Source organism: Canis aureus, chromosome 32 (genome assembly GCF_053574225.1).
Source record: "Canis aureus isolate CA01 chromosome 32, VMU_Caureus_v.1.0, whole genome shotgun sequence".
NCBI lineage: Eukaryota > Metazoa > Chordata > Mammalia > Carnivora > Canidae > Canis > Canis aureus.
In genome coordinates, this window is record NC_135642.1 from 10,654,375 (window position 1) to 10,680,878 (window position 26,504).

At 43.6% G+C, this 26,504-nt stretch overlaps 1 protein-coding gene, 1 long non-coding RNA gene and 1 other non-coding gene across 8 annotated transcripts in view; 1 reads left to right on the forward strand and 2 right to left on the reverse strand.

Annotated features, from left to right (window-relative positions):
• Positions 1–7,249, reverse strand: part of LOC144302977 (uncharacterized) — a 20,227-nt gene extending 12,978 nt beyond the window's left edge. For 3 of the 5 annotated variants that reach the window (XM_077880570.1, XM_077880571.1, XM_077880568.1), the window contains exons 1-3: positions 7,043–7,249; positions 4,995–5,115; positions 2,485–2,562 (exon numbers count right to left, since the gene is read on the reverse strand). In XM_077880570.1, the coding sequence (XP_077736696.1) occupies positions 2,485–2,562; positions 4,995–5,115; positions 7,043–7,101 (258 nt within the window). In that variant the 5' untranslated portion in view covers positions 7,102–7,249. Of the gene's footprint in view, positions 1–1,296; positions 2,223–2,484; positions 2,563–4,994; positions 5,116–5,675; positions 5,766–7,042 lie in introns of those variants that run through there. The other 2 variants (XR_013370012.1, XM_077880569.1) reach the window with 2 other exon arrangements.
• Positions 1,592–24,182, forward strand: LOC144302979 (uncharacterized). 2 transcript variants are annotated; one of them, XR_013370016.1, is made up of 4 exons: positions 1,592–2,069; positions 2,624–2,807; positions 6,978–7,119; positions 23,213–24,182. It is a non-coding gene; the product is annotated as an uncharacterized LOC144302979 (long non-coding RNA). The 2 variants fall into 2 exon arrangements; XR_013370017.1 differs by lacking the exon at positions 23,213–24,182 and adding an exon at positions 7,371–7,507.
• LOC144303706 (U6 spliceosomal RNA) lies at positions 12,099–12,205 on the reverse strand. Its single transcript, XR_013370680.1, has one exon. It is a non-coding gene; the product is annotated as a U6 spliceosomal RNA (small nuclear RNA).
• Positions 24,183–26,504: the final 2,322 nt, after the last annotated feature.

Consider the following 26,504-nt stretch of genomic DNA (forward strand, 5'->3'; position numbering starts at 1 on the left):
AAACATGCATCAAATTCTGAAAATTTAGCATAAAATACGGACTGTAAAATATCTCATTAGTATGACTTAATTTTGATTATTTTGGCTATCCTGAGTTAAATAAAATATATTATAAAAAGTATTTTCATATATTTATTTCTTAAATATGAACACCAGCAGATTAAAATGACATATATGGTTTGCATCACATTTCTATTGGGCAGAGCCAGTTCTAGAATGTACCTCGTTCCCTCCTGCCCTATGATGTTCACTTAAATGTTCGACAGCTGTCTTCAGAATATGACAGATAGGGGTGCCTGGGTGGCTCAATGGATTAAGCATCTACTTTTGGCTCAGGTCATGATCCCAGAGTCCTGGGATCGAGTCCTGCATCAGGTTCCCTGCTCAGCAGGAAGCCTGCTTCTCCCTCTCCCTCTCTGTTCTCTCTCTCTCATTCAAATAAATAAATAAATAAATAAATAAATAAATAAATAAATAAATAAAATCTTTAAAAAAAAAAGAATATGAGAGATATATTTTGGTGGGAAAGAAAAGGACTAGGACAAATCTGCAGGAAGGGCTATTCTTTGGGATGGCCTGGATGGGATGTCCTGATGGGAGGAACTCCAAAGAATCTGCAGAAGGAAGGTACTGCAAACGTCCCTCCATGCCATGTGTTTGCTCAGCAGAGCCAGCAGATTGACCTTTGCGCTGCCTGCCTCCTTCATACAGATTCGTGAAGTGTCTGAGAATTCACTTTCATGTAATATTTTAATTTTTCTTTTTTTTTTTTCCTATGGCGGATTTTTTTTCTCCGTTTTTTTCCCTCCTGCACCTGCTCACTTCTAAATTCATCTTCCCAGTTCATTCTGAGGGAAGCCAGGTGCTCTGAAGTGATATGTCAGCCATCTCTCAAGAGTTCCTGGACATTGTTGCCCTGGGTAAATCAAAGGGGGTTTGAAACGGTCCAGACTGTATGCAGGATCTCCCCTTGATTCTTCCCCTGCTTCTGTGGCCGGCACCTGACCCCGGGGCCAGCTCCATTCCAAGACTGTCAAATGATGTTTCATCAGACATCCCTCGTTGAAGACAGCAACTTTTCATTTTTTATTTAAAAAGTTATGTGTGTTCGTTTTAGTAAAGATACGAAATATAGATAAGGAAAAAAATAGTCTTACTCTGCCTGACCATGTAGGATAGTTTGGTTCTTCCTGGAATGACAGCCATATCCCTGAAGCTCCACTATTCATTTCCTATTGCTGCCGTAACAGAGACTCCAAATTTTGTGATTAAAATAACACAATTTTATAACCTCACCATTGAGCAGGTCATAGGCCTGAATTGAGTCTCATAGGCTAAAATCACGTGTTGACATGTTCCTTCTGGAGGCTCCAGGGGAGAATCCATTTCCTCAACTTTTCCAGCTTCTAGAAGCTACTAGCACTCCTTGGCTTGTGGTCACTTCCTCCATCATCAGAGCTCAGCACCCCGATCTTACTTCCATTGCCACATCACCTTTTTCTGACTTTGTCCCTCTTGCCTCATTTTCTGAGGCCCTTTGTGACCACACAGTGCCTACCAGGATAATCTCCCCAACCCATGATCTCTCATGTCTACCTTCAAAGTCCCTTTTGCCATGTAAGGTAGCAGATTGACAGGTTCCAGGGAGTAGGTCGTGGACGTATTGAGGAGGCCACTATTCTATCACACCTTCCCACCCTTAAAAACACATTCTACTATTTGCTTGCACTTATGTACCTGCAAATGTTTATTGTTATAATATGAGGAATAGTGAGATTTTTTTGTTTTGTGGGAAAAGAGAAAGGAAAAAGCAGAGGGGGAGAATGGAAGGTTGGGTGAAGTCTCTTCTAGTTCTGGCTGAAGTGCTGGACTTGAGACCTGCTGGATAGGCAGTCATGGCCAGAAATGGATGAAACCATTTAAAAAGACTACATGCCTCTGGACACATGCAGGCCTGCTTTAGGATCAGGAGAAAATGTGGCTCAGAGTTACCTGTTTTGTCAAGAACCCAGCGGACTTTCCATGCGCTGGGGATGGAAGCATGGGGGCAGCATGGATATGACACTGTGGTATGGACATGCTTATTCTTTTGGTGGCATTGGTAGAGGTCACGCATGAGAGAGAAGCTGGTAAGCGAGAGAAGGGACAGGTGAATGCCACAGGTGAACTGTAGATGATCGTAGGCACAAGGTGTCCCATTCAGAGGCTCCCAGAAAGTCTTCCTATGACACGAATGGAGATATTAGAGGCTGAATGTATGTATGTATGTTCCACTTAGTAATATATCATGAACACTTTTTCCATATAAGCAATTTCCTTCTATGATATATGGGACTTCCCCATATTCCATATTTGGAGATGTACCAATATTTGTTCAACTCCTCCTTTCTTGCCGGTGTTCCCAGTTTTCTATTTTAAACCACAGTATGATGAACAGTATTGAAGCTTCCACAAATCCATAATTACATCCTTAGGATAACTTACCTGGAAGTGGAATTGCTGGATCTCAAGGGCATAGGATTCATTCTGAGGTTTTTGAAGTATGAAGTACAGTTTCTTTATCTGTAAAATGAGAAGGTAAGATGAAACTGGTGGCTCTCAAGCTTTTTTCTTTTCTTTTCAGCCAATAGACTCTGCCAGCAGAAACTTTTGCAGAAAGTGGGAAGTAAATGAATCAGAGGAGGACCCACTGTGGTGGTGGAGTGGGGCCGGGCTCATCTGTTTCTGCCTCCTGGTCCCCTTGGCTGCCAGGGCTCTGAGGAACCTTCAGGTCTCTGAGACACACAGTTTGCAAACCACAGGGCAAGGTGACCTCGCATTCCTTTCCACTGACATCTCTGGTATCAGGTGCTTTGATTGAACTGCCAGCAGTCTAGACTGTGCTGAGATCACTGTCCCTGGGTCTCCACCAGACTCCTCCCCACCCCCCAGAAGTGGTTGGTAGACACTTGTTCATCTTAGATGACTGCCAATTCACAACAGGCCAGAAGCAGGATGGGTCCTGCAGGCCAAACCTGGGAAGGAGGTGACTAGGGAGCCTGAATATGACAGATGAACTGGGAAAATTCCTGTGACTCAGAACATGGGGAATGTAGGCAGTATAGAATAAAAACATAATTCTAAATATACAGGTGACTTTGGGAATATCAAAGCCCACCTCCTCTTTTTGCAGATGAGGAAAATGGAACTAGAGAAGGCAAAGGTTTTGTTCCAAGGCACGCAGCAACTCAGCAGCACAATCGAGCATCCTGCAAACTACCTAGATACTCTTCTGCTTTTACTACATTTGAACATCCCTCCCTCCCCAGAAAAGCAAAAGGACAGAAAGGAGGAAGAAACAAATTTTTACTCCCATCTATGGGAGATCTTGTCATGATGGGGGTAGGGGTGGGGGTGGATGGCATTCTGGCCTTGTCTACCATTTTCAAACTTGTCTTGGAATTTTACAGCTCGCAGGCATGAATTCCGATACTAGGAAAACTCTTAAGTTTACTGATGGGATTTGGTTTTCCTTGTACAAAGGCTGTATGGCTCAGGAAGTAGCTCATGAGCCCAAGGTTTCATGAATAAATCAGCCTTCAAAGTTTCTCCTAATGTTGAATGTGGCTCGAGTCCTACTCTGCTTCCCTGTTCCTTCCAGTGGATTTCAAGGCCACTTCCCTTTGCCAAAGTAGTTTTTCATTCCTGAAAACTCTAAGCGGCTACGCCAGTCTGGCATGTTCTCCATTGCCTCCCCTCCACCACAGCCCAGGTCCTGTTGCTTTCCTGACTGATGGCATGCCCCCCTACCGTCTTCCTTATGCTCAGCACATCGGTTGGTTACTTCTTTCCTCTATGATACCATTGAGGTTGTCATTAGCTTCTGTGCTATATTGTTTTTACATTTTTCATGTGTGTGAATCCCATTGAACTCAAAATTTACACACTTCTTGAGCTCAGGGAAGAGATGGGGCAATGGATTTGACTACTATTCCATTGCAGTAAATCTTAGAGAATGAAGGTGTGAGAGTAGGACTTTGAAGTCAGACTGCCTGAGTTTCAATGGGGACTCTGCCTTGGTCAACTTACTTAACTCACCTGTGTTCCAGTCTCCTCATCTGTAGGATGGGCATAGTCATGGTGCCCACCTTATAGGACGGAGAATTCATGTAAAGTGCCTGGCACATTATAAGTCCTCAAAAATGTCAGCTGCTATTTTATGATTCCCACTGTCCAAGCACCAAGTGGGCCGTTTTCATCCACGATCTCATCTATTCATCATAAGGAATTTGTCAACACTGCAGCCAGAGATTGCTTCCTTCACATCTGCAAAGTCCTGCTATTGTTTGTCTTGTTATTGCCCTGTCCTTGGGAAAGGTGATTCAGGCCCCAGCCCCAGGGATAAGTGCTGAATAAACCAGTCCTGGCATTCATCACAAGAGATTGGTTCAGAGGTAGTCCTGTGACACTGTTCAAGCCAGCCAGGCCTGACTAAAGCTTGGGTGGATGGGGTGGAGGCGGGGTAGGGGAAGTGTTCCTCCTTGTTGAAAGAAAGGTACGTAGAAAGAAACATCCCTCTTCCTTACTCTGGACATTGTGGTATCTAGATGTTTGCCTAGAATTTCTAGAGCTATAACAGAGCCAACACAGGGGGAGGAGGCCAGAACCAAGCAAAGCAGAGGCAGGCTCTGGCTCCTGGCATACCTGTGCCTTTGCTGTTACATGAGATGGGACTTCCCCTGGTTATCAAAGCACTCGGGTCATGCTTTTTTGGTAACTAAGGCCCAAAGAAAGCATGCTAACTAATATGCTTAAGTACTTGGCTCCCTATATCCTGGATGAGGAAATGGAACTTTGAAGAGATTTGCAGGATTTACTCCAAGTCAGGCAGACAGCAAGTGGCCAGGCAGGGCAGTGCTCGTGCATCCACTGTGGCCTTCAGTGCCCAGGGCATCACAGGACAAATGCTTATTGTTCAATAAGCAGGCAGCACCTCAGAGACTTGTGATACTTACCAATCTGTGTTGCCTTCGGGTTGCCTGGGGGTTCTGCGACACAGAGCACCATAACATGCCATGCTTCTGCACTTTTAATGACTTTCCAGCCCAGCGTGCATGGTGAGTCTCATGAGTTCTCCTGAAAGCAAGAAGAGTAATTACCTCAAGTGATTCTTGTTTCCAGGGCATACTTCAACACAGTCAGCTCTGTCATTAGGAGTGGTTGCTCTTTATTTAAATGACAGACTTCAGTTTGGTAGTTGCCACTTCTTGATGTCTTTTTTTTTTTTTTTAATAATTTTATTTTAAATTGAGTAGTAATGATAGGCACGCAGTGTGAGAGAGAGAGAGAGGCAGAGACACAGGCAGAGGGAGAAGCAGGCTCCATGCACCGGGAGCCCGATGTGGGATTCGATCCTGAGTCTCCAGGATCGCGCCCTGGGCCAAAGGCAGGCGCCAAACCGCTGCGCTACCCAGGGATCCCTCATTTTTTTTTTAAAGGACCAGATTCACACTACAAGTGCCTATGAAGAGGCTCATTTCCTTTTCTGCAGCAGTTGTACAGGATTGATCTCAACATTTGTCTCCACCCTAAGAAAGTCCTCTGCTTGGGATCTTGAAGGAAAGCTCGGGGTGAGATGTGTAAGAACAAGATCCATCCAGTCAGGATGGGAGGGGGCTGTCTTAGACTCTTCTTACCCGAGGAGCCTGTGCCCTGTCCTAATAGATGCCTCTCTGGTTTTTGTCAGGGGATGGGATCTGAAAATACACTTTTAACACTACTGAAAGCCAACCATGGGAAGAATCACCAACAATGACATAGCTTACGGTCACAAAGGCATGTTTGGGTTTCCCTTTATGCTCCTACCCCATTCAATCTGTGCTAGTCAAGCCCTGTCCTCACTGAATCTGCACCTGGGCAGGACCTTAAGGCAGTGACCTTGACTGGTGTGGCCAAATGGAGGAATTTAAGCCAGTGGACTCAGAACAAAGCTGGATCATTGCCTCTCAGTATTAACCCTTGATAGCCAAGTTAACTGTTAAATGCTGCCTCCTATCTTAAGAAATAATCATAGGAGGGACACCTGGGTGGCTCAGTGGTTGAGCATCTGCCTTCGGCTCAAGTCATGATCCTGGGATCCAGGATCGAGTCCCACGTTGGGCTTCTAGCGGGGAGCCTGCTTCTCCCTCTGCCTATGTCTCTGCCTCTCACTCTCTGTGTCTCTCATGAATAAATCAATAAAATCTTAAAAAAAAAAAGAAAGAATCATAGGAGAGAAGCCAATAATAGTAAGAGGGATGGTTGTTACTCACTGAGCACTTATAACATACCAGGCTCTCTTTAAGTTCTTTGCATGCATTCTTATTTGAATTTATATGACCTGTGTTATGTGGACTGTGACGACTTGTATTAATTAATATATCTCCAACAACAACAATAGGAGAGATACTGTTATTATAGATAAGAAAACCAAGTCACAGAGTGGTTAAATAACTTACCCAGGGTTTTAAAGCCCAGAAGTGGCAAAGTCAGAAGTTTTTTTTAAAGATTTATTTATTTGAGAAGGAGAGAGAGAGAGAGAGAGAGAGGACAAGTGGGAGGGACAGGGAGAGGGAGAGAGAATCTCAAGCAGACTCCATGCTGTGCACAGAGCTTGATGTGGGATTCCATCTCACCACTTGAGATTGGGACTGGAGCCCAAACCTATAGTTAGATGCTTAACTGAGTGAGCAGGTGCCCATGGCAAAGTCATGGTATTTTAGGTCCAGAATCCAGCTCTAATCACTGCTCCCTAGTGCCTTAATAGCCAAAATCGTTCACAAGAAGGAACAGATGGTTTGAAAATGGTAAACAGATGGTGAACAGCAAAACACTTTTATCAAGCTAGTTTCATTTCTCCACCTTAACTGTGCCTGAGAGGCCCCAGGGCATGGTGGGGGAAGCCTGTGTGGCAGGATAGCCAGGGCCCAGTTCTAATCCTGCTCTGGCTTGTTTTTAAGGCCCACAGCGGATAAGCAACATGCTCCCCTCTTTTTGGTGTTTGGACTAAAATTTGAAGACTTACGAATGTTCAAGTGCATATAAATCATCAACGAATTCAGCACGGAGAATGGGAATCTGCATTTCCAAAATGTTTTCCAGGTAATTCCAATGCAGGTAGTCTTCGGACCATGATCAGAAACCAACTGATTCTTCATACTTCTTTCTGTTCATTGTTTAATGACCCCAGGCTGCTTGCCATGGTGGTGCTGCTGCTGGTGGTGGTGGTGGTGTTTCAGGTCTGCTTTTGTCTGTAGAGAGGAGGAGGTGGCAGGGAAGTAAGGTGTAGGAGTTGGGCAGTGGCATGGTGGTGGATCACTCAACGCTCACTGCCTCTGACCCTTTGTTCTTAGGTAAAGTAGGATTAAAGGAGCTCAAAACCGAGGGACATGGAATGGAGTAGCTGCCCAGGTAATGTCAGTGCCTACCCTCAATCATGATAGCCATGTTCTGGTCTATGTTGTTGGGTATGAGTTAATAAACATTGCAGAGAAAAGTTGTAATCTTAAAGAGTCCCCAATTATTATTTCTTTAAGTTTCTTATCTGTTTTATTCCCCTCTTTCTCTCTCCCTCCCTCTCTCCATCTTCCTTCCTTCCTTCCTTCCTTCCTTCCTTCCTTCCTTCCTTCCTCCTTTCTTTATTGCCTTAACATGAGATTGTAAGGGCTGAGGGCAGGCCACCCTAAAATGGCCACTGTGGCATGTAGATTATTCTGAGCAGAAGAGTCAGCACCCTGCAGGCTCAAGAGAAATTTTGGCCCTCCCTTAACTACAGAAGAATCTAAATGGAGGGTCTTGCCCAGAGTAATGATTATGACCCACAGATAAATTTTATCCGAGTTACCCATCTGTATGGCCAGACAACACCTAATTACAAAGCATCTGCTCTTCTCATTGCCCTGTGGACTGCAGTCCCTTCCTCTGATGCCCCAGACCCCAATCCTCTTCTCTTTAGCTCAGAATGACATATACCTTATTTTGCCTGATTGTCTTTGGAATTTCCATGCCTGTGTGGATTCCCCATACATACACTATTCAATTGGATTTCCTCCTCTGAATCTGTCTCATGTTAATTTGATTCTTCTAGTGAGAAGGACCTTGAATGGGACAGGATATCCTTGCTCTCCAACAAGACCGACCCTCTTAACAAAATTCTTAAGATGTACAATATGGTACTGTTATTTATAGACAATGTTGTACAGCACATGTCTAGAACTTATTCATCTTGTGTAACTGAAACTTTACCTATTGAACGGCCACCCCCTCTTTTTGCCCCTACCCAGCCTCTGGCAACTGGCATTTTACTCTCAGTTTCTATGCATTTGACTATTTTAAATACCTCATTTAAGTGGATACATGCAGTATTTGTCCTTCCAAATACTGGCTTACTTTGCTTTGTACAGAGTCCTCCAGGTTCATCAGAGTTGTCGCATATGGCCGATTTCCTTCTAAGGCTGAATAATATTTTGATGCTCTTGGCAATGATCCCTTGGATATAATACCAAAAGCACAAGCCACAAAAGCAAAAATAGACAAGTGAGACTATATCAGTCAAAGAGTCCCCAATTCTCAAATAACTTAAATGATGGGAGTCATAACTCTCTCCTGCTCTCTGCACTTTTGTTTTCTCCAGCTTTCTCTTTAAGAAGATTTTGTCCAAGCTCTCCTCCCATCCCCTAATCCCCTCCCATCCTTTCTTTGGCCAGATGCTGCCTGTTGGTATTTTCTTGCCTGTCCTGGTGCAACCTCAGTGAGGCAGGTACTCTTTACCAATGAATTAAACATGGCTAGTCCCCTTGCAAGAAACCTTTTAAATCCTCATTTACTTCCTTCTAGAGCTGAGTCTTTTGGAGAAGCAGCGTGATCTGGCATGTAGTCTAATTTTAGGGTCCCAGCTGAGAACAGAGGAGTGAGAAAGGATTTTATTGTTAGCGATCAAACTGTGGACTCTCTGCTGTTAGAGGGTAATTGTCTTAAAAGTAAAATTGCAACTCCCACATGAATATAGAATGAACACATGTCAAACAGTTGATTTAAGTCACTGATATTGAGAGAACTAGGAAGATATTACAACTGCTTCAGAGGAAAAGCTGAAGCCGGTCATTTATAAATGGGCAACCAGAGATGCTGATTTTAACTTGCTCATAGATGCAGAAACAGCCTGCACCACAGGGTGGAACTCAACTGTGATTTCCTGGGACCAGATTCATTTGCTTTAGCATGGACAGAGATCATTTGCATCAGATCTCAGGCCTCCACAAGTTAAAAAGCAGAGTTGCAAAATAGTTGAAGAACAAGAAAGGCATTGACCTCTGATGGATCTGACCACCCCAGAAGGGGCCTCTGGATAATACGTAGCATTCCAGTGAAAGGAGACACAATCATTTTGCCCATTTCAAAGCTTTTTTTCCCCCAAAGTTTTTCTTGATCCTACCGTGTGCTTCAATCTTCAGGGGGGCTAGCTATCCTTTGTCTGAAATCATGACAGAAAATACCTTGTAGCACAACTGTCCCCTCTGACAACATTCTCATGTAGCTGGAAACCAGGTAAAGTGAGCATTGTGTTCTCCTCAAATCCTGCACATTTAGGCTCAGTTTGCCTTCCTGCCTCCCGGGGCTCCTGAAACACTCCACCTGACTGGGCCTGCCCAGACCTTGTGCCAATGATGGGGGGACCCAGCAATACCTTCTCTAGGAGTCCTATGAAGAGGAGACTGCTTGGTGTGTCCTTACTTATCCTAAGGGCTCAAGGGTAAAGAAGAAAAGAAAGAGGGAGGCAATGTTTAGAATTCAAGTGTTCTGATTACTAAGTTTTAGAAGAGGCATAACACCAGTGAGACTGCCCCTAATGTGGGAGCTGCCAAGTATATCAATCAATTAATAACTAAAGTAAAGACATACTTAGATAATAATAAACTGATAGTAGGAGACTTCAAGGTGGCATTTTCTGCAAATGACAGATCCTCTAAGCACAAAGAAACCAGGGCCTTAAATGATACACTGGACCAGATGGATTTCACAGATAGATACAGAACTTTGCATCTGAACGCAACTGAATCCACATTCTTCTCAAGTGCACATGGAACTTTCTCCAGAATAGACCACATACTGGGTCACAAATCAGGTCTCAACGGATACCAAAAGATTGGGATTGTCCCCTGCATATTTTCAGACCATAATGCTTTGAAACTAGAACGCAATCACAAGAAGAGATTTAGAAGAAACTCAAACATGTGGAGGTTAAAGAGCATCCTGCTAAAAGATGAATGGGTCAACCAGTAAATTAGAGAAGAATTAAAAAGATTCATGGAAACTAATGAAAATGAAGATACAACTGTTCAAAACATTTGGGATACAGCAAAAGTAGTCCTAAGAAGGAAATATATCGCAATACAAGCCTCCCTCAAAAAATTGGAAAAAACTAAAATACACAAGCTAACCTTGCATCTAAAGGAGCTGGAGAAAGAACCGAAAGTAAAGCCTACACCAAGCAGAAAAAGAGAGATAATAAAGATTCGAGCAGAACTCAATGAAATAGAGACCAGAAGAACCGCAGAACAGATCAGCAACACCAGCGGGACCCTCAGAGGGCAAACCTGGGGTGTGTGTGTGTGAGAGAGAGAGAGAGAGAGAATGAGAGAGACAATCTTTTCCAGAGGGAATAACACCTTGCAGTGAAGACACCAGGACAAAGAGTCTGGGAGGGAAAAAGGAACACCAGCTCTTCCACTCACTGTACTGGCTATAAGGGGATTTACCTTCCTCTTCCTCAGTTTTCCAATCTGTACAATGGATATAATAGTAACTATCTCATAGCATTGTTTTATGAGTTTATCAATACTGATTCTATTTATACAATGTAAACATTAACATTTATAAAGCATTTAATGTGCATTTTATAGGTGTTCTCTTTTATTATTTAAATAACTTTATCATTTAAAGATATTGTTCTTAACCTTCAAGAAAAATACCACTTCGAACCTAGGCAGAGTGATATAAATGTCACAAAGGACCTTCAGGCAGCAAAGGAGAATCAGTTGAGCAGGGGTGCTTTTTTCTACCGAGTGGTTAAAAATCCTCACGGAAGAATGCTTTGCTCTGTAATTCCTGGAGAGTTCATTTTGCTCTTGCCCTGGGCAAGAGAGAGATGAAAGAGATAGTAGCACACTGGCCTTCCCAGAGAGGTGACTCAAAAGTACTCAGTGTTGGTTAGACAGTTTTGACCAAATGATGGAGCCCAGTGGCCTGTGCTCTGGGGCCCCAGAGGGGGGCTGTGAAGAAGTGCATAATCTCACTGGGAAACCTCTGTTTCAAGGGTGCTGGGCAAGAGCATTGGTGGGTCAGGTGGAAGGGGTGGCTGTGGACCCCCCCATCCACCTCGCAGCTATGGCTCGGGAAGGCACTCACCATCTCAGTCTTGAGAAACCCTGTTTGTGGAGAGAGGCCTGAGGCCACGAAGGAAGCAATGCCCACAGCTGGGCTGTGGGCTTGAGAAGGGGCTGACCTCTGAGGCTTGTTGCCCTCAGCCTCAAGACTGTTTCCTGAGAGAACTGTCCTGATGCTGAGGAAGAAACCTTAGACATGAGAACCTGAGTAGAAGGAAAGCCTCTGGGAGGCCATTTTGGATCATGCAAGAAGGAAAAGTTGTTGCAGAAAGCAGGCCATTGTGTAAACCCACCGTTTGCCCAGGGTAAAGCCAAGTATCTTAAACACTGCTGCCTCACAGAACGGCCACAGGCAAGGAAGCTCCTGTGTTCCCCCAAGTGGGAAATATATGCCATAAATTGCTAATTTGGTTCAATGATTTAATCTGGATAAAAAGGCAAGGGTGTATGTTGGGGTGGGGGAAGCCAAGAAGACTCAAAATTAACTCTCTCAAGGGAAGTTGCTTTAGTAGAGAACCAGGGAGCTGCAGGGCTGCATATGGGTTTGGTGTGACTTCAAATCTACTCAGTGTGACTTGGGTGAAGTTGTTTTAACTCACCTGTTTATGACAAAGGCAAACAAGAATTTGTTTTTAGAAGTAGAGTTGTTTTGAGGTAAGGATGAAATCAGTTGTGTCAGGTTGTCATCACTTCGTGGGCTCCGTGGGCCGCTTCAGGAGTCTGTGTGTCATCCTTGCGCAGGGGCCATGCTGACTTCTCTGCAACCTTCCAGTTTTTAGTATCTGTGATGCCCAAGTGAGCACCATTTCATCTCTTCTAGCTGATAACAATTTAGTAGCTGCTGAGGGTTCCACTGGGGGTATCAGTAAAGACAGATGAGAAAGCAAGGGTACATTTAGACATAAATATTGAGTTTGTGAGGACTATCGAGAACGTTCTATCTAGGTGAGGCTACTACATATTTCACTGATCTGAATAGCTCTCTGAAGACCTTGAGGCAGTTAACTCCTGCGGCAGTAAAGGCGACTCCTTACCAGCAGAGGCAAAAGCCACAAGGTGGCCCCACAAAGACCCTCTTGCCCATGGACACTGGCCCCACTGTTTCCCAGCAACATGCTCTAGCAGCAGGGACCTCTTTCTTCTGTGCTGGCAGCTGGACTTCAGCTCTGGGTTGGCTACAGCCATAGCTCTCAAGTACCGTCTTGTGTAAAGGCACGCCTCAACTAAATTTGGACTTTATTCCTTTCCCTTCTCCTTGCCTGAAACAATAGTGTGATTAATCCTTCACAGGATTACAATTTTAGTTCTTTTTTGGCTTATTAAAAATGTTATCCTGTATCCTGTTAGCTTATAAAATTTCCACAGTTGGAAATTGGCTGGAAAGACACATCTGGTCTCTGAGCATAATTTGCCTCCCCCAGCAAAGCATGCAGTCAGGGACAAGAAGGTGCTTGCAAGGAGTTTGATAATGAAAGGGCTCACTCTGTTTGTGCAGTTGGTTGGTTAATTGACTCTTGATAAAAGTTTTTGAAAGGCCTGTTAAGTTACAGTCCCTTCTTCCTTAATGCTGCCAGTCATTGTTCCTGGCAGCTACGGGGTGACCTTCCCACTTCACATATAAGATGCTGTTCTCCAAGAAAGCCAAAGTTTTCTCCCTCCAAATTAGAGGAAGTTCTTCGTGGGGAAAGCCACAAGACAGGAAGAGAAGGAGAAACATCTTACTCCTCACACTGCTGACATAGCTCTAGATACATGAAGAACTATGTAGGTGGAGAAGAAAAATGAAGAAACTCCTGGAGTTTCTGTCAACTACCAGGAGGTTAGGGATAGAAACTCTATTTTCATTTTAATCTTCCCTCCTAAAGCCTGATTTAATTTTCGAAAGTTTTATCCTCCTTATGTACTTCCTAATAGTGGGCTACATGGCCAGATGTTCCTTACAATTAGTATTGCTTCTAGAAATTAGTTAGGGCCTAAGAAGCTAGGGATTAGGCAAAATAGATTGAGGCATAATTTTTAATTTACTTATGTCCCTGAATAATTGTTTTTAACATAATCTAAGACATTTTCCAAAGAATATTCCTCTGTGAGATATTAATAACACATACACAAAGAATTTTGTGGTCAAATCACTTTGAGGAATACAAGGTTAATGTGTTGTACATGTTTCTATGTGGCAGTTTTGCTTGCTCGGAGTCTCAGATGTGGTCTATACATCAAGGTAGATTATCTGGTGAGCAATAATTCCCAAGCTTATTCTCGAAGTGTCATGGCACTTTAGGGATTTAGGGAGCATACTTTAAGAGACATTGATTATTTCTTGACCAGTTAGTTCGTTTCACCATCTGGAAGTTTCCTTCCACAGTTTTTGTCAGGGTGCACCACAGAGCCAGCATGGGGCAGGGAACCAACATGTGGGTTCAGGGACCAGGGTTCTGTACTAGGTTCTTCTTACTAGCAGTGGCAAGGAGTGGCAAGTTGCTGGGCCTCAATTCTATCATCTGTAAAATTGAATAATAGAGGCCTTTGCTCCCTAGGCAACAATTGGGAATATCAAAGGAGGAATTTGAAATAACACACATGTAACTTGGTGATTGTTATGTGACATGGGCTGGGAAATCCCTTATTTATTTGGATGAGATTTCATGACAGTACTGCTTCTCATTGTGTTCTTTATTTACTCTTTACCAAGTCAACAAAAACCTGAATGCCTCTTTTGTATAAAGCGCTGCTTGAGTTGATGCGAGAAGAACCATGCCAAGATTCGTAGCAATCATCTGGAAACATTTAAATTCCCCAGATTGCCATCGTGGCATTATTAGGCATCCTGTGCAAATGCATAAATTACTTTGTTGTCTGGACAAGCTCAATCTGATCCTCCTTTTCCCCTGTTATTCGTGGCCATTAATGAATTGTTTCCTGGTTAAATGGACCAGTGGAACCAAACATGTGATTTCAGGAGCAGAGTTTGCTGCAGGGCATTTCTGCCTATCCTTTCTGTGAACTCAGCTTTCTTCCTTTAAGACTGGTTTTATGGGGCTCCTGGGTGGTTCAGTTGGTTGATTGAGCATCTGACTCTTAATCTTGGCTCAGGTCTCTATCTTAAGGTCATGAGATTGGGCCCCATGTTGGAGCTTAGTAAAAAAAGAAAGAGAAAGAAGAAGAAGAAGAAAAGAAGAAGAAGAAGAAGAAGAAGAAGAAGAAAAAGAAGAAGAAAGAAGAAGAAAGAAGAAGAAAAGAAAGAAGAAGAAAGAAGAAGAAAGAAGGAGAGGAGAGAAGGAGAAGGAGAAGAAGGCCTGGTTTTGTGATTACCTTCCCCCCCAAAAAAGGCTAGCATTGATTTGGGTCATTTTAAAATAATGTCCCTGGACATTTTCAGACTGAGAATCACCTACCTTTGTTGTATGGGAAAAGAAAAAATTGACCCAAAATAAAGTTATTTGCCCCACTACCTACTACCTACAGTAAACCAAGACTACTCCCAGAAATGTGATCTTTATTTTATTTTTTATTTTTGGGAGAAATGTGATCTTTAAATGGTCAATCTGAAATTCCCTGATCTGTGCAAGGGTGATAATCTGTATAATAAGACCCCTGCCATTCCCTTCCCCTCAAAAGATGAACTGGCCTTTTCTTTTTTTTTTTGGCTAATAACTTCCTCACCCCACCTTCCTTCTGCCTGTAAAAGCCTTCTATTTTGTACAACTCCTCAGAGGGCCTTTCTAATTCCTAGAAGGGATGGATGCTGCTGGATTCATTAATCATTTAATAAAGCCAAGTAGATCTTCAAATGTACTCAGTGAATTTTCAGTTTTTTTTTTTTTTTTTTTTTTTAAATCGTGGTTTAAGAGTGTTATCAAACCTGCACTAGAAAAAGGATTTGTTAACAGGGACATTTAAGTCTGGCAATTGTTGAGACAAATGTTCTTGAAAGGGGCAGGTCAGGAAAACAAACTAATTTGCAGATCAAGGGCATAGCATCCTGGAAGCCTTGCACAAAAGGACCTGTAGTACAGCTTGAACAATAATACCATTCATAGCAACTGCTGTGTGCTGTGCACTGTTCTCTACACTTGACATAGATCGGGCTCCCTGCCTGGAGCCTGCTTCTCCCTCTGCCTGTGTCTCTGCCTCTCCCTGTGTCTCTTATGAATGAATGAATCAATGAATCAATGAATAAATAAATAAATATCTTGAAAAAATGAATCTCATAATAGCGCCATGGAAGTATATCATTATTAGCCTGATTCTACATGTGAGGAAAGTCATGTTTATTCCCGGATTCCGGTTTTAAGGATAATAAGTGATATTCTGGTATGATGGACATATCAGAAAAATTGCCTGTACTACCTGTAGCTCTGGGGTGACAGGTATTAATCCAGGAGCCAATAAGCCAGAGCTGATGGGACTAGCCATAGCTGATGGAATCCTTGAAGGAAACCAGTCTCAAAGCCCATCAATCCATTGGCTTGCCATACTTTTTCAAGTGAATTAGGAGTTCTAGAGATAAGATAAACTCTCTAAAAGCTCTGGAGATGAGGCTGGCCATTGTGGGTCCCATGTAAGTAGATGAGGAAGTAGTGGGAATTCTTGCGCGGGGAAAGGCAGACAAAAGAAAGAGCCCTAGGATAATAAGAGATGAAAATGAAAACAAACACTTAAACTCTGGGGTCTGATAGACTGGGTTTGAATCTAGACTCTGTTATTTATGTATGTGGGCAAATTACCTAACTTATTTAGGACTCAATTTCCTTATCCGTAAAGCAGGAATATTGCTATCAGGTGAACTGTTTAGCACAGTGCCTGGCACAGGGTAAACACTCATGACATGGTCGCTATTATTGTTATTATTAATATTTTGATGGCTTTTTGGTTCTCCTAAGGTCTGAATTTACTTAATTGCCATCCCTATAAGATTCCAGCATTGTATCCTCATCATAAACCTCCTTTTACTAGAGTGAGACTTGATGGGAATGCATGGGTTGTCATATGGTACAGAGATAACTTACCCTCTCCCCCGCTTTTTAAAAATAGACTTTATTTTTTAGAGCAGTTTTAAGTTCACAGCAAAAATGAGCAGAAGGCACAGGGATTTCTGATATACTCCCTCACCACACACATGCATAGCCTTCTCTATTATCAACATCCTCCAAAGTGGTTCATTTGTTACCACATTTGTTAGGCTTGATGAACCTACATCGACCTATCACCCAAAGGTCATAGTTAGACATGAGGGTTCAATCTTGGTGTTTTACATTCTGTGGGTTTGGACAAATTAATAGTGACATGTGTCCACCACTATCATATCAAATAGAATGGTTTTAACCGCCCTAAATATCCTCCACTCCATATACTCATCCCTCCCTCACCACCAGCCCTGGCAACCACTGATCTTTTCACGGTCTCCATGGTTTTGCCTTTTCCAGAATGTCATACAGTTGTACTCATATGGTATGTAGCCTTTTCAGATTGGCTTCTTTCACTTAGTAATATGCATTGAAGTGTCCTCTGTATCTTTTTATGGCTTTATAGCTCATTTTTTAGCACTAAATAATACTCCATTGTCTGGATGTACCACAGTTTATTTATCCATTCACCTACTGAAGGATATCTTGGTTACTTTCAAGGCTTGGTAATTATGAATAAATCTGATATAAGTATCTATGTTTAGGTTTTTGTGTGGACATAAATTTTCAATGCACTTGAATTAATGCCAAGATGAGCCATTGTTGGATTGTGTGGTAAAAGCAGCATGTCTGGTTTTGTAAGAAATTGCCAAACTGCCTTCCAAAGTGGCTGCACCATTTTGTATTACCACCAGCAATGGATGAAAATTCCTGCTAATTTACATCCTCACCAGCATTTGGTGTTGTCCATGCTCTGGATTTTGGCCACAACCCTCCCTTTTATGACTAGTTCTTGAGAGAATGGTCTAGGTCACATGCAGGATTTGTTCTTCATAAAATCACAACAAAAGGAAGACAGTATGAATAATTTACTCTCCCACCATTCCATTTCCTTCTTTCCTCATGAAGTGTAGTAATCCAGCAAGAATGATTTATTTTTCTCTTCATGGTGTACTTAATACTGCACTGGACTGTGTGTGCGTGCATGTGTGTGTATGTGTGTGTGTAGCTCTGCCCCTGGCCAGAGGAGCTGATGGGTTGGTAGAAAAAACAAAATAGCAAACAAACTCAAAAACAATTGAGAGATTATATAATAGTATGTGTCAAGTACAGTGTGTTTCTTTACAGACCAATGGCTCTGAAATGAGGGTCTATGGGAACATTAAAAAAAAAAAAGCCAAACCGAAATCAAAAGACGGATTTTCCTGCCTCATTTCTCAAATTTCAAATTCAGACAGTATGAGGAAAGCAATGGTAAATATTTTAAAAATCTTCTTAGAAACTTTTGCTTTGTCCCAGATTTCAGAATTGTCCCTATAGCTTATAAGTACAGGTAGGAATTTCTGGAGTTTGGAGTTCTCAATAATAGAGATAGAACCTTGATAGAAGGTTGAAAATTAGACCTGGATCTTAGAAGCTGTGTGAGAGAGAGACAAAAGGGGGAAACATTCCAGACTAGGGGAACAGGAGGAGCAAATGCAGGGAATTTGGACTCTGTGTGGCACCCATTGTGGGGCAGAGGATGGAGGGTGAAATAAGGAGACCTATGAAACAGGAATAGCACGTCCGAAAGGGAGAGCCACAGGGCAGAGTGTCAGGCTGAAAATTTGCATTGATATCTGCAGATTCAGCATTCTTTTGGCCTATTTTTCGCAGAAGTCTCTTGTAAAGTAGGTGGAGTGGTGCTCCTGCCGGTCCTGGTGGCAAAGTTAGGTAACTTTTAGTTAGCGCCGAGGATTTCTATTCTTGGCCTCCACTGTCAGTGCCATAAAGCAAAACCCAGCTCCAAATGCAAGGAGAAGACCAATGGTGTTTACTGAAGGGATGCCTCGTTTTTGCAAGGGAGTTCTGGATCAGCTGGTTGAGTAAAGATGCCTGGAAAAGCCAGTTCTGTCCAATCTGAGCCACCCTCATGCTTGGTGAGTTGGCAGCTCAGCTGACTCATGACTTGATTTTGTGGTACTGACACCATCTTCTACAAGAAAGGTTTATGCAGGACAGGGGAATCCTAGCTAGGAGGACTTCTAAGAGACTAGATAGATTTTAAAAGAAAAAGTTGCCATCGTCTTTGCTGCCTATAATTATGTTGAACCCAGGACTGCACCTCCCTTCCTCCCAGCAACCAGCAGCCTATGCACTGATTTGATGTGGTTTGTCTTTTCTGAGGGATTCCTTCTTCCTTCCAGAGCCTGGTCTTCCTCAGTGTTGCCTTCCTGGGACTGTTCTGCCCTGTGTGTACCCAAAGTCTGGACATGATCTGTCAACTTTTCCCTTGTTGGGTCTCCCCTATCTTGTATCCTTTGAGATTAGTGATAGGCACTTGACAAATGGAATCTATGCAGAGCAAATTCTATAACAAATATAGAAAAAGTGACAGAAAATACTGTAGTATTTTGGGCTCTGACAGTGAATCAAAATAGTTACGGCTCGGGAAACTACTGTCAATAACTATCATTGGAATTTCTGATGTCCACTGCCGTTTGTGGCCATCTAGAAACTCGCTTTAGGCAGAGTTCCACGGTGGGAGTTTCTTGCTTTGTGGTAGAGTGAGGGAAGGAATGTGCTTTGAATAGAAGGCCCTTTCCAGGCCCTATTGCCCTTAGGGTATTATCTATGGGAAGACTACTGCTGTCAGTGAGTTTGCTGCACAGAAGTTGTTAGCAGTACAGATTCAGACTCAGATATTTTTCACTTCCAATGTTCAGGTGTGACCTGCCTTATTATTATTGCCCTTCCCTACCTCACATAAAAAAATACAACAAAACGGTCCGCCTACAACCTACAACCTTAATAAGACATACTCTCTTCTTAGAAGAGAAGGCGAGGACATATGCTATGGGAGCATATTTTTCTTTCCCTTTCTTCACGCACAGACTGGCATCATTGCTGGGGAAGCCTGGCCTGGGTGTGTGCTCAGGTGACTCATGGGGAGAGGCACACTGCTCTGGAGAGAATAAGCTTTCTCATGGAATGTAAAATCATCCCCCAATGACTTTCAGGTCACTCACAGGCCTTCTTTTGAATAATCTGTGTCAAAAAAAAAAAAGAGACTAATCTGTGTCATTGAATGGGTGAATCCACCTTAGTGGGATAGGTCAGACTTCTCTGGCAGTAATTGTGGGAACTGTTCAGAAGTGTGCTGGACATCCATGTTAAGTAGTTGAGAATCTCACTGTGTCTGTTTACTGGGCTGCATCTGCAAGGCGCCCAGCACAAACCAGGAGATTCAATGAGGTGCCCCCAATGTTCTTGGTTTCCTTTGAGTGTCATGAAGGCAAAGGCCTTGTCTGTTTTGTTCACTGTGTTTGCTCAATAAACTCATGTTGAACCCATGAATTGATTGCCTTGAATAGACTATGGTGCTAGAGGTATGAGCTAAGTATGGTATGGTATGAATTGACTTAGAGGTATGAGTTGGTTAAGACATGGGTGCTGTCCTTGAAGAGTTCTTAGGCTCCTATGTAAGGCAAAGAGTTGGGGGAGAAAGTAACATAAAATGTGATAACTGGTTTATGTAAGATTCCTAAGGGAGCTCCAAGGAGGAAGTTAACTGTGTTGGGGGGGGAGGGGCATGCACATGCAGATGGATTAGGACTTCATGGAGGAGGCAAATATGGAGGGAACATGTGAAAATCTGAGAAAGGTGAAAGATTGAGAAACATTAGCCAGTCAGATAGAGGGTCAGGGAGGTTCAGGGACCCTCTGTGAGGGGGTTAAGCAAGCATGCATTGCAGGATGTTATGATGGGACCATTCCTGCCCCTGTTTTGACTGAGACACCAACACAATCATTATTACCCACCAATGAAAGTATAAAACAAAGCCCACTATCTCCGTACTCTCTGCCGATTTATAGAAGTAACTCTGAAGACATGTTTCCTGTCTCTTGGCCCCTCAGTCAGATCAAGATCATTTCAGGGCAAGGAGACATTTCCTGTGGACTAGACAAAGGCTACTTGGGAAAGACGAGAGGTGGAACCACCTTGGGTTGCATCCAGTAAGAATGGTCCTACCTTAAGAGAGAGGAGAGAAGAGAAACTCCATAGAAAAAAAGAGCCAGCAGTACACTGCCCAATACCTAGGCGATGAGGAAGGAGTCATAAGAGGCCACCAAGAGTAGAAGTGCATTCCCTAGGTCAAAAGAGCCTGCAGGGGAAATGAGACCCGTGAAGACCTACAAAAGCACTTTATGAGACAGAGGGTTCCCTTACCCAGGGACACTAGCATGCACCATGTCCCAGGCCCAGGGAGCACAGAGCCATCTGCCAAGGAAGTATTGTCTTATCCCTCCACCCCTCCTTTTCTCCTTTAGCTCGGACAGCGAGGGAGTGCAGAAGATTGTGATAGGAAGAGGAAAGCTGAAGTATCAAGGCTCCTTCCCCACTGTGGACTTCCAGCCTGAGGCTGGCCCATGGAGAGAGGAGTCAAATCAGCCTCTTGGTCATTACATGGGACTAGACATTATTGTGACCAAAATGACTTCAACACTGTGCTACTACCTAAAGTTGAGCAAAAAAAAGAAAAGAAAACAAAAAGCCAAAACACCTGCCAGGATTTTTATCCAAGGGCAGGGAAGGTTAATCCACTGAAGAAATCATTACAGTACGATGGGAGACAAAAACAGTTCTGAGTACATTCTGAGTACATCATGAGCAACGCAAGCTCATACTTATTCAACATGCCTATTACTTATATCTATAGTGTTTGTGGTGTGGCAGGCATTTTTCCTGGGTAATGGTAACAAGGTTATAATGATGGGGCACCTAGGTGGCTCAGTGGTTGAGCATCTGCCTTTGGCTCAGGGCATGATCCCAGGGGTCCTGGGATCGAGTCCCACACCAGGCTGTCCACAGGGAGCCTGCTTCTCCCTCTGCCTATGTCTCTTCCTCTCTATGTTTCTCAGGAATAAATAAATAAAATCTTAAAAAAAACAACAAAAAGCCCCACAAGGTTATAATGATGATAACAGAACTCTCTACACGGAGATGCAGAAGTTATAAGAGCAACGAAAGTCAAACCCAGAAGTTGTGGTTTGGGGTTGCTATGAAGTATTTAGGATTGTTAACTCCTTGACCTCACAAAAGTCATAATCTCAGGGTGACATCAGTGACCACATGACACTCTGCATGGGGTAGAGGATCCAGGGAGCCCATTGATGACATGCCCTTGTGGAAGTCAACTAACAATCAATGATCAATGATTCCTGCTCTTCTGTCTCCTTAGAAAATAGACGTGAATTGTTTTCAATCTTTTCACACAACGCTGCCTTTAGCTTTGGCCCCAAGGGGCCTAGGTTGCAACGGATAGAAGGTGGAAGATGAGACCTTCTCTGTGATTTCCTCACATTGGGACTGTGATGGAATGGCTCATCACTTCATTCTGCTCCACTTTGAGAACACTTGCCTCTATCCTGCAGAGGCTAGAACCGAACAAACAAAACCACTACATTTTCTCAACTCCCTGGAAGCTCAGCTTCCTGAGGTGATTCAAGGTTGACCCACCAGGGGCACTCACGTAGATCTGGAAGACAGACATGGGGCAGGGACCGTGCCTTTGCTGCTTCTGAGGACCAACAGGCACGTGAAGGCATTCGGCCTTTCCAGAGTTGGTTTGTTAGCTTCCTGGGTGGTGAGAGGCCGTGTGGGATATTCACTGGTGTCCCCGCAGGTGTGGTGGGATCCGGGCTGGCAGTGGTGGAAGATTCCAGATCTCGGCAGCTTCCTGGTTGTGCTGTGGCAGTGGAGTGCTGGTGGAGGTAGCTTCCTGGTGGTAAAAGAGGAAGCAGCACCCTGGCTGGGCCGGTTCTGTGTTCAGGAGTTTGTCCCCAAGCCTGTTTCCCTGTTTCTCCAGCCTGCCCAACGATTCTCTAAGCAATTGAATGTCCTGAAATTAAGCTCTTGCTGCCTGACCTAGTTAGAAAGGATTCTGTCTTCCACCACGTAACCCCAATGGAGAGAGCATGGCACGTAAAAGTACAGACGACAAAATCAAAACGAGTATGTCTGAGAAGCTAAACACAGGGAGGGATAAATGTGGGAGAGAATTGTGTTATTGGGAAGCGGTGGGGGACATTCATCTGTTCATGCATTCATTCATTCCTTCATCCCATATCCATTAGGGGCCTCCATGTGCCAGATACTAAGAGCAGCTAACCTCGTTCTCGGTGCGGGAAAAGACCAATGGGATCCTGTACTCATGGTGCTTGAGGTCTAGCAGCTTTCTTCCTCTTTGCCTTCTCTGATCTCTCTCTCTGGCTGAGAGCATTGACTTATCCTTCTTTCCAACTGATCAGACAGTTGAGTGGCTTGCTCAAGCATAGAATTTGGTTCCTGGGGAGGCCAGAGTGCCAGGACCAAAGCTTTACCCTCAACCCAGGCCAGTCATAAATGCTAGGGATTGAGTCTTCCCTTCCAGACACCGATAATTAACCAAGAAATAGAGCCTATAATTAATCTGTTATCTTATGATCAGAACAAGTTTCTAGGGACGCCTGGGTGGCTCAGCAGTTGAGCATCTGCCTTTGGCCCAGGCTGCTGCATAGAGCCTGTTTCTCCCTCTGCCTGTGTCTCTGCCTCTCTGTCTCTCATGAATTAAAAAAAAAAAGAAAGAAAGAAAGAAAGAAAAGAATGAATTTCTAACTACCAGCATAGTAAATTCCCTTCTAAATTCTTTTTTTTCCCCCAAGGTGATGCATGCATTCAGCAGTCTTGGAGATGTGTCGCTGAGATCATTCTTGCAGCAAGAAACCACTGTGAGGCCTGCTGTCAGCTGCAGGTGCCCTGGGATCTGCCTCAGCTTTGGGACTGATCTAGCACCGCCCAGGCAGCCCCAGCCAAGACTGAGCTCACGGAGGCCCAGGAGCCAACTGTTTCATCTCTCCCAGCAATCTTTGCACCTGAACATCTTACCCAATCCTCCTTCCTGCCCTTTACTTTTCCCAGGTGTCAGGACTCTATCAGGGTCTGAGGCCTTTCTCTACCCATCCCTGCTTCCTCTTCTCTTTCCATTTCACGGGCCTTATCTCCAACAAATCTATAGGATTCCTAACTCGGATCTCGGTGCCTGCCTCCTGGAGGACCCAACCAGCCTGTTGTGCACCAATACCTTTTTTTTTTTTTTTCCTGAAAAGTTATCCACTTATTTCTCACTTAAGAGGCTTCCCATTTGCTTCTGGGTTTTGTTTAGTTTAGTTTTGCTTTTTTCCTTTGGAAGTTTGGAGAAACTCCCAAAGGCTCTGATTTATTTTATCTAGGCCCACTTCAGCTCCAGCAATAAGGAAGGTGGTGAGGGACCCTTGGAAGAAATTTGTGTAAAACAAATGAATCAGGAATGATATTGGGTCACTGGCATTTGGCTCAAAAATATTCCTGGCCTAGTCCTTGGCTGTCCTTCATGGAGCCAGATTGTTCCCAGCAGACACAGGTGGGCAGCCTCCCCTCTAGCATGTGCTTCTACAATGAAAATCAATGACCAAATGAGAATGCCCTTCCCAACACCTGTACCTTCAGCTGCTTATTTGTAAAGGCCTCAGTCCTCTGTCTCCTCTGTAAAGATTTTTCTGTTCAACAGGGGAGCTTCTCTGCGTTGTTTGGGGTTCCTATGGGGGGTGGTGGATGCAGTTCCCACACCACATGGCAATTATCTGAACACATGACTCCTCCCTAGCTGGGCGGGGGGCGGGGGGAGTGGATCAGGGTGGGATAAGGTGCATCTCAGATATCTTATTATTCTCCTCGTAGGTGTGGACCTAACATTTTGTAGGAGTCCAGTAAGTGCTGAGTAGGAGCAGGCTCGTATGGAGTAAGGCAATGGGCTAAACTCTTATGAGGAAGCTCTCCAGACTGTGTCCAGTCCCAGCCTTGGCCTGAGGCATTCCTGTGTGTGTGATGGGTTCAGTGAATTCTGGCTCACTTTCTCAGTCCGATGAAAAGTAATGAACAGAGGGCAGGAGTCCAGCCTTGGTTCTTCGTTGGGCTTTGGTTTCCTCATCTCTGAAATAGGAGATTGGCTAGATAGTCTGCTAGAATTTTCCAGCTCCAGGTTTCTGTGTCTGAGGACATGTGGCCGTGTCTTCTGCTGACCATTTGTTTCCTGAAGATCAACTGTTGCATGAACATCCCCCAGAACCACTTGCTCAGCTTTAGGGCAGGGAGCCTATAGCATGTGCTATAGCATGTGCTCTAACTTGAAGGATCATAAAGAGGAGGAACAAACACTTATTGGGCACCGATGATACCTAGTGCTTTCACAGCTGCTATCTAATGTTTTCTTTCTCTCTACAGCAACTCTGCAAGGTTCATATTATGATGTCTAATTTGAAAGATGAAGAAGTGAGACTCAGGAGGCAAAAAAAAAAAAAAAAAAATGCTATAGGTCACCCAGCTAATGAACAAATAGAGGTGGGGGTTAAAGTCAGGTGTCCAGACTCCTAGTCTGTTCTTCCTACTGCAGAAGGAAGGTACAGAAATAGATGGTGTTTGGGAACTGGGGTACAGTGCAGGCAGGGGGTGGAAAGCAGAGGGTGTTTGAAGGCAAAGGTGTGAGACAAGCCTGGCCTGGCCGACTAGGCAAGCCCATCAGCCCACGACAGTATACTGGATGAACTGTGTGCACTAGGGAGCTGAGGACAAGACATGCTCCTTGTATATCATGAAGGTCAATCTGGCTTTGGAATAAAATGTGCAGTGAATGGGGAAAGATGAAAGTCTTCTTACCAAGTCATCGAAACATAGTCCATAGAGTTGAGAACCCAAACTGCTTGTTCTCCTTAACTGCAAACTTTAAAAGAGGCTTTGGGGAAATGAGTGAAGGCAGAAATAAATTATATGTTGCTAGATCTTCTGTTCTCCTGGCCTCTCTCCTTGTCATGTAGTGTACCTAGATATTTGCTATAACGTCTACCCAACAGAGTTGAAAGAAATTAGCTGATGATGATGACCAAACGTTATTTACTAAATTCTTATTAATTAGAGCCCCACAGCTGAAACTGCATTTGGCTATGAATTTCCTGAGGGCACAGCACAAGCCTGGCAAGTAGCAAGTATGCAATGAATACTTTATTTTGAAGGAATCAATGATGTACAAAATTACACATTCTTGCAACTTTCTCAGGGGCAGAGGTTATTGATGCTGATGGTATTATAGAAACAAGATTCGGGGAAAGGGGCTTGACAAGTAATTATTTCTGATTTTGGAGAAACTTACATGAAACTACAACAGTATCAATATGAACTTTGTTTTGTTATGTATTGAATGAGTCAGGTTTATTGAAAAGGATAAGTATATGAAAATTAGGGTGATCTCAGAAAATCAAGCATGTAATGTCATGCTCATGGCTTGCAAAATCAGAAGTTGCAACATGTAAATGATTTAAAACTATTATCTTAGAAATAATAAATGCAAATTTTGTCACTTAGAGCTATCAAAACCCAGCAGGAGCTACGGGATTGGGGTGAGTACCAGCTAAGGCATCCATCAACGTTCTGAGTTCAAACTGGAGCACAGGAATCATATAGCAGCTTCTTTCTGTTTAATCTCAGAAGGCTAGAGGGGATGACCTTGCCAAAATATGCAAAACATGAACAAAGATAAATAATGTTAGTCAGCTGGTATCATCAGCTGTTACCAGAGTTCACTGTGGTATGATTGATGCTCTCCTTCTGCGAATTCTGACCAATTTGGGTTTAGGTTAAGATACTGGAAGATTAAAGAAGGAAATGAAGTGTCCCACAGTCACCACATTTCTAGGTACAAAAGGATATGTAGGAGAATTTATTCCAATCCTCAGTTACCTTAACCCAATAAAGGGAAAAAAGACATGCAGGGCAATATTCTACTCTGTGAATGCCTAAATTAAGAGGTCTTTCTTTGAGTGGACACAGGGGCTGTAAGGATATTTGACTGCATTTCCCCCATGGCAGCAGGGTAGAGAGGCCAGGAATATTCCACATGGTCCTTCAGTGCTCAGAGCTCCACCT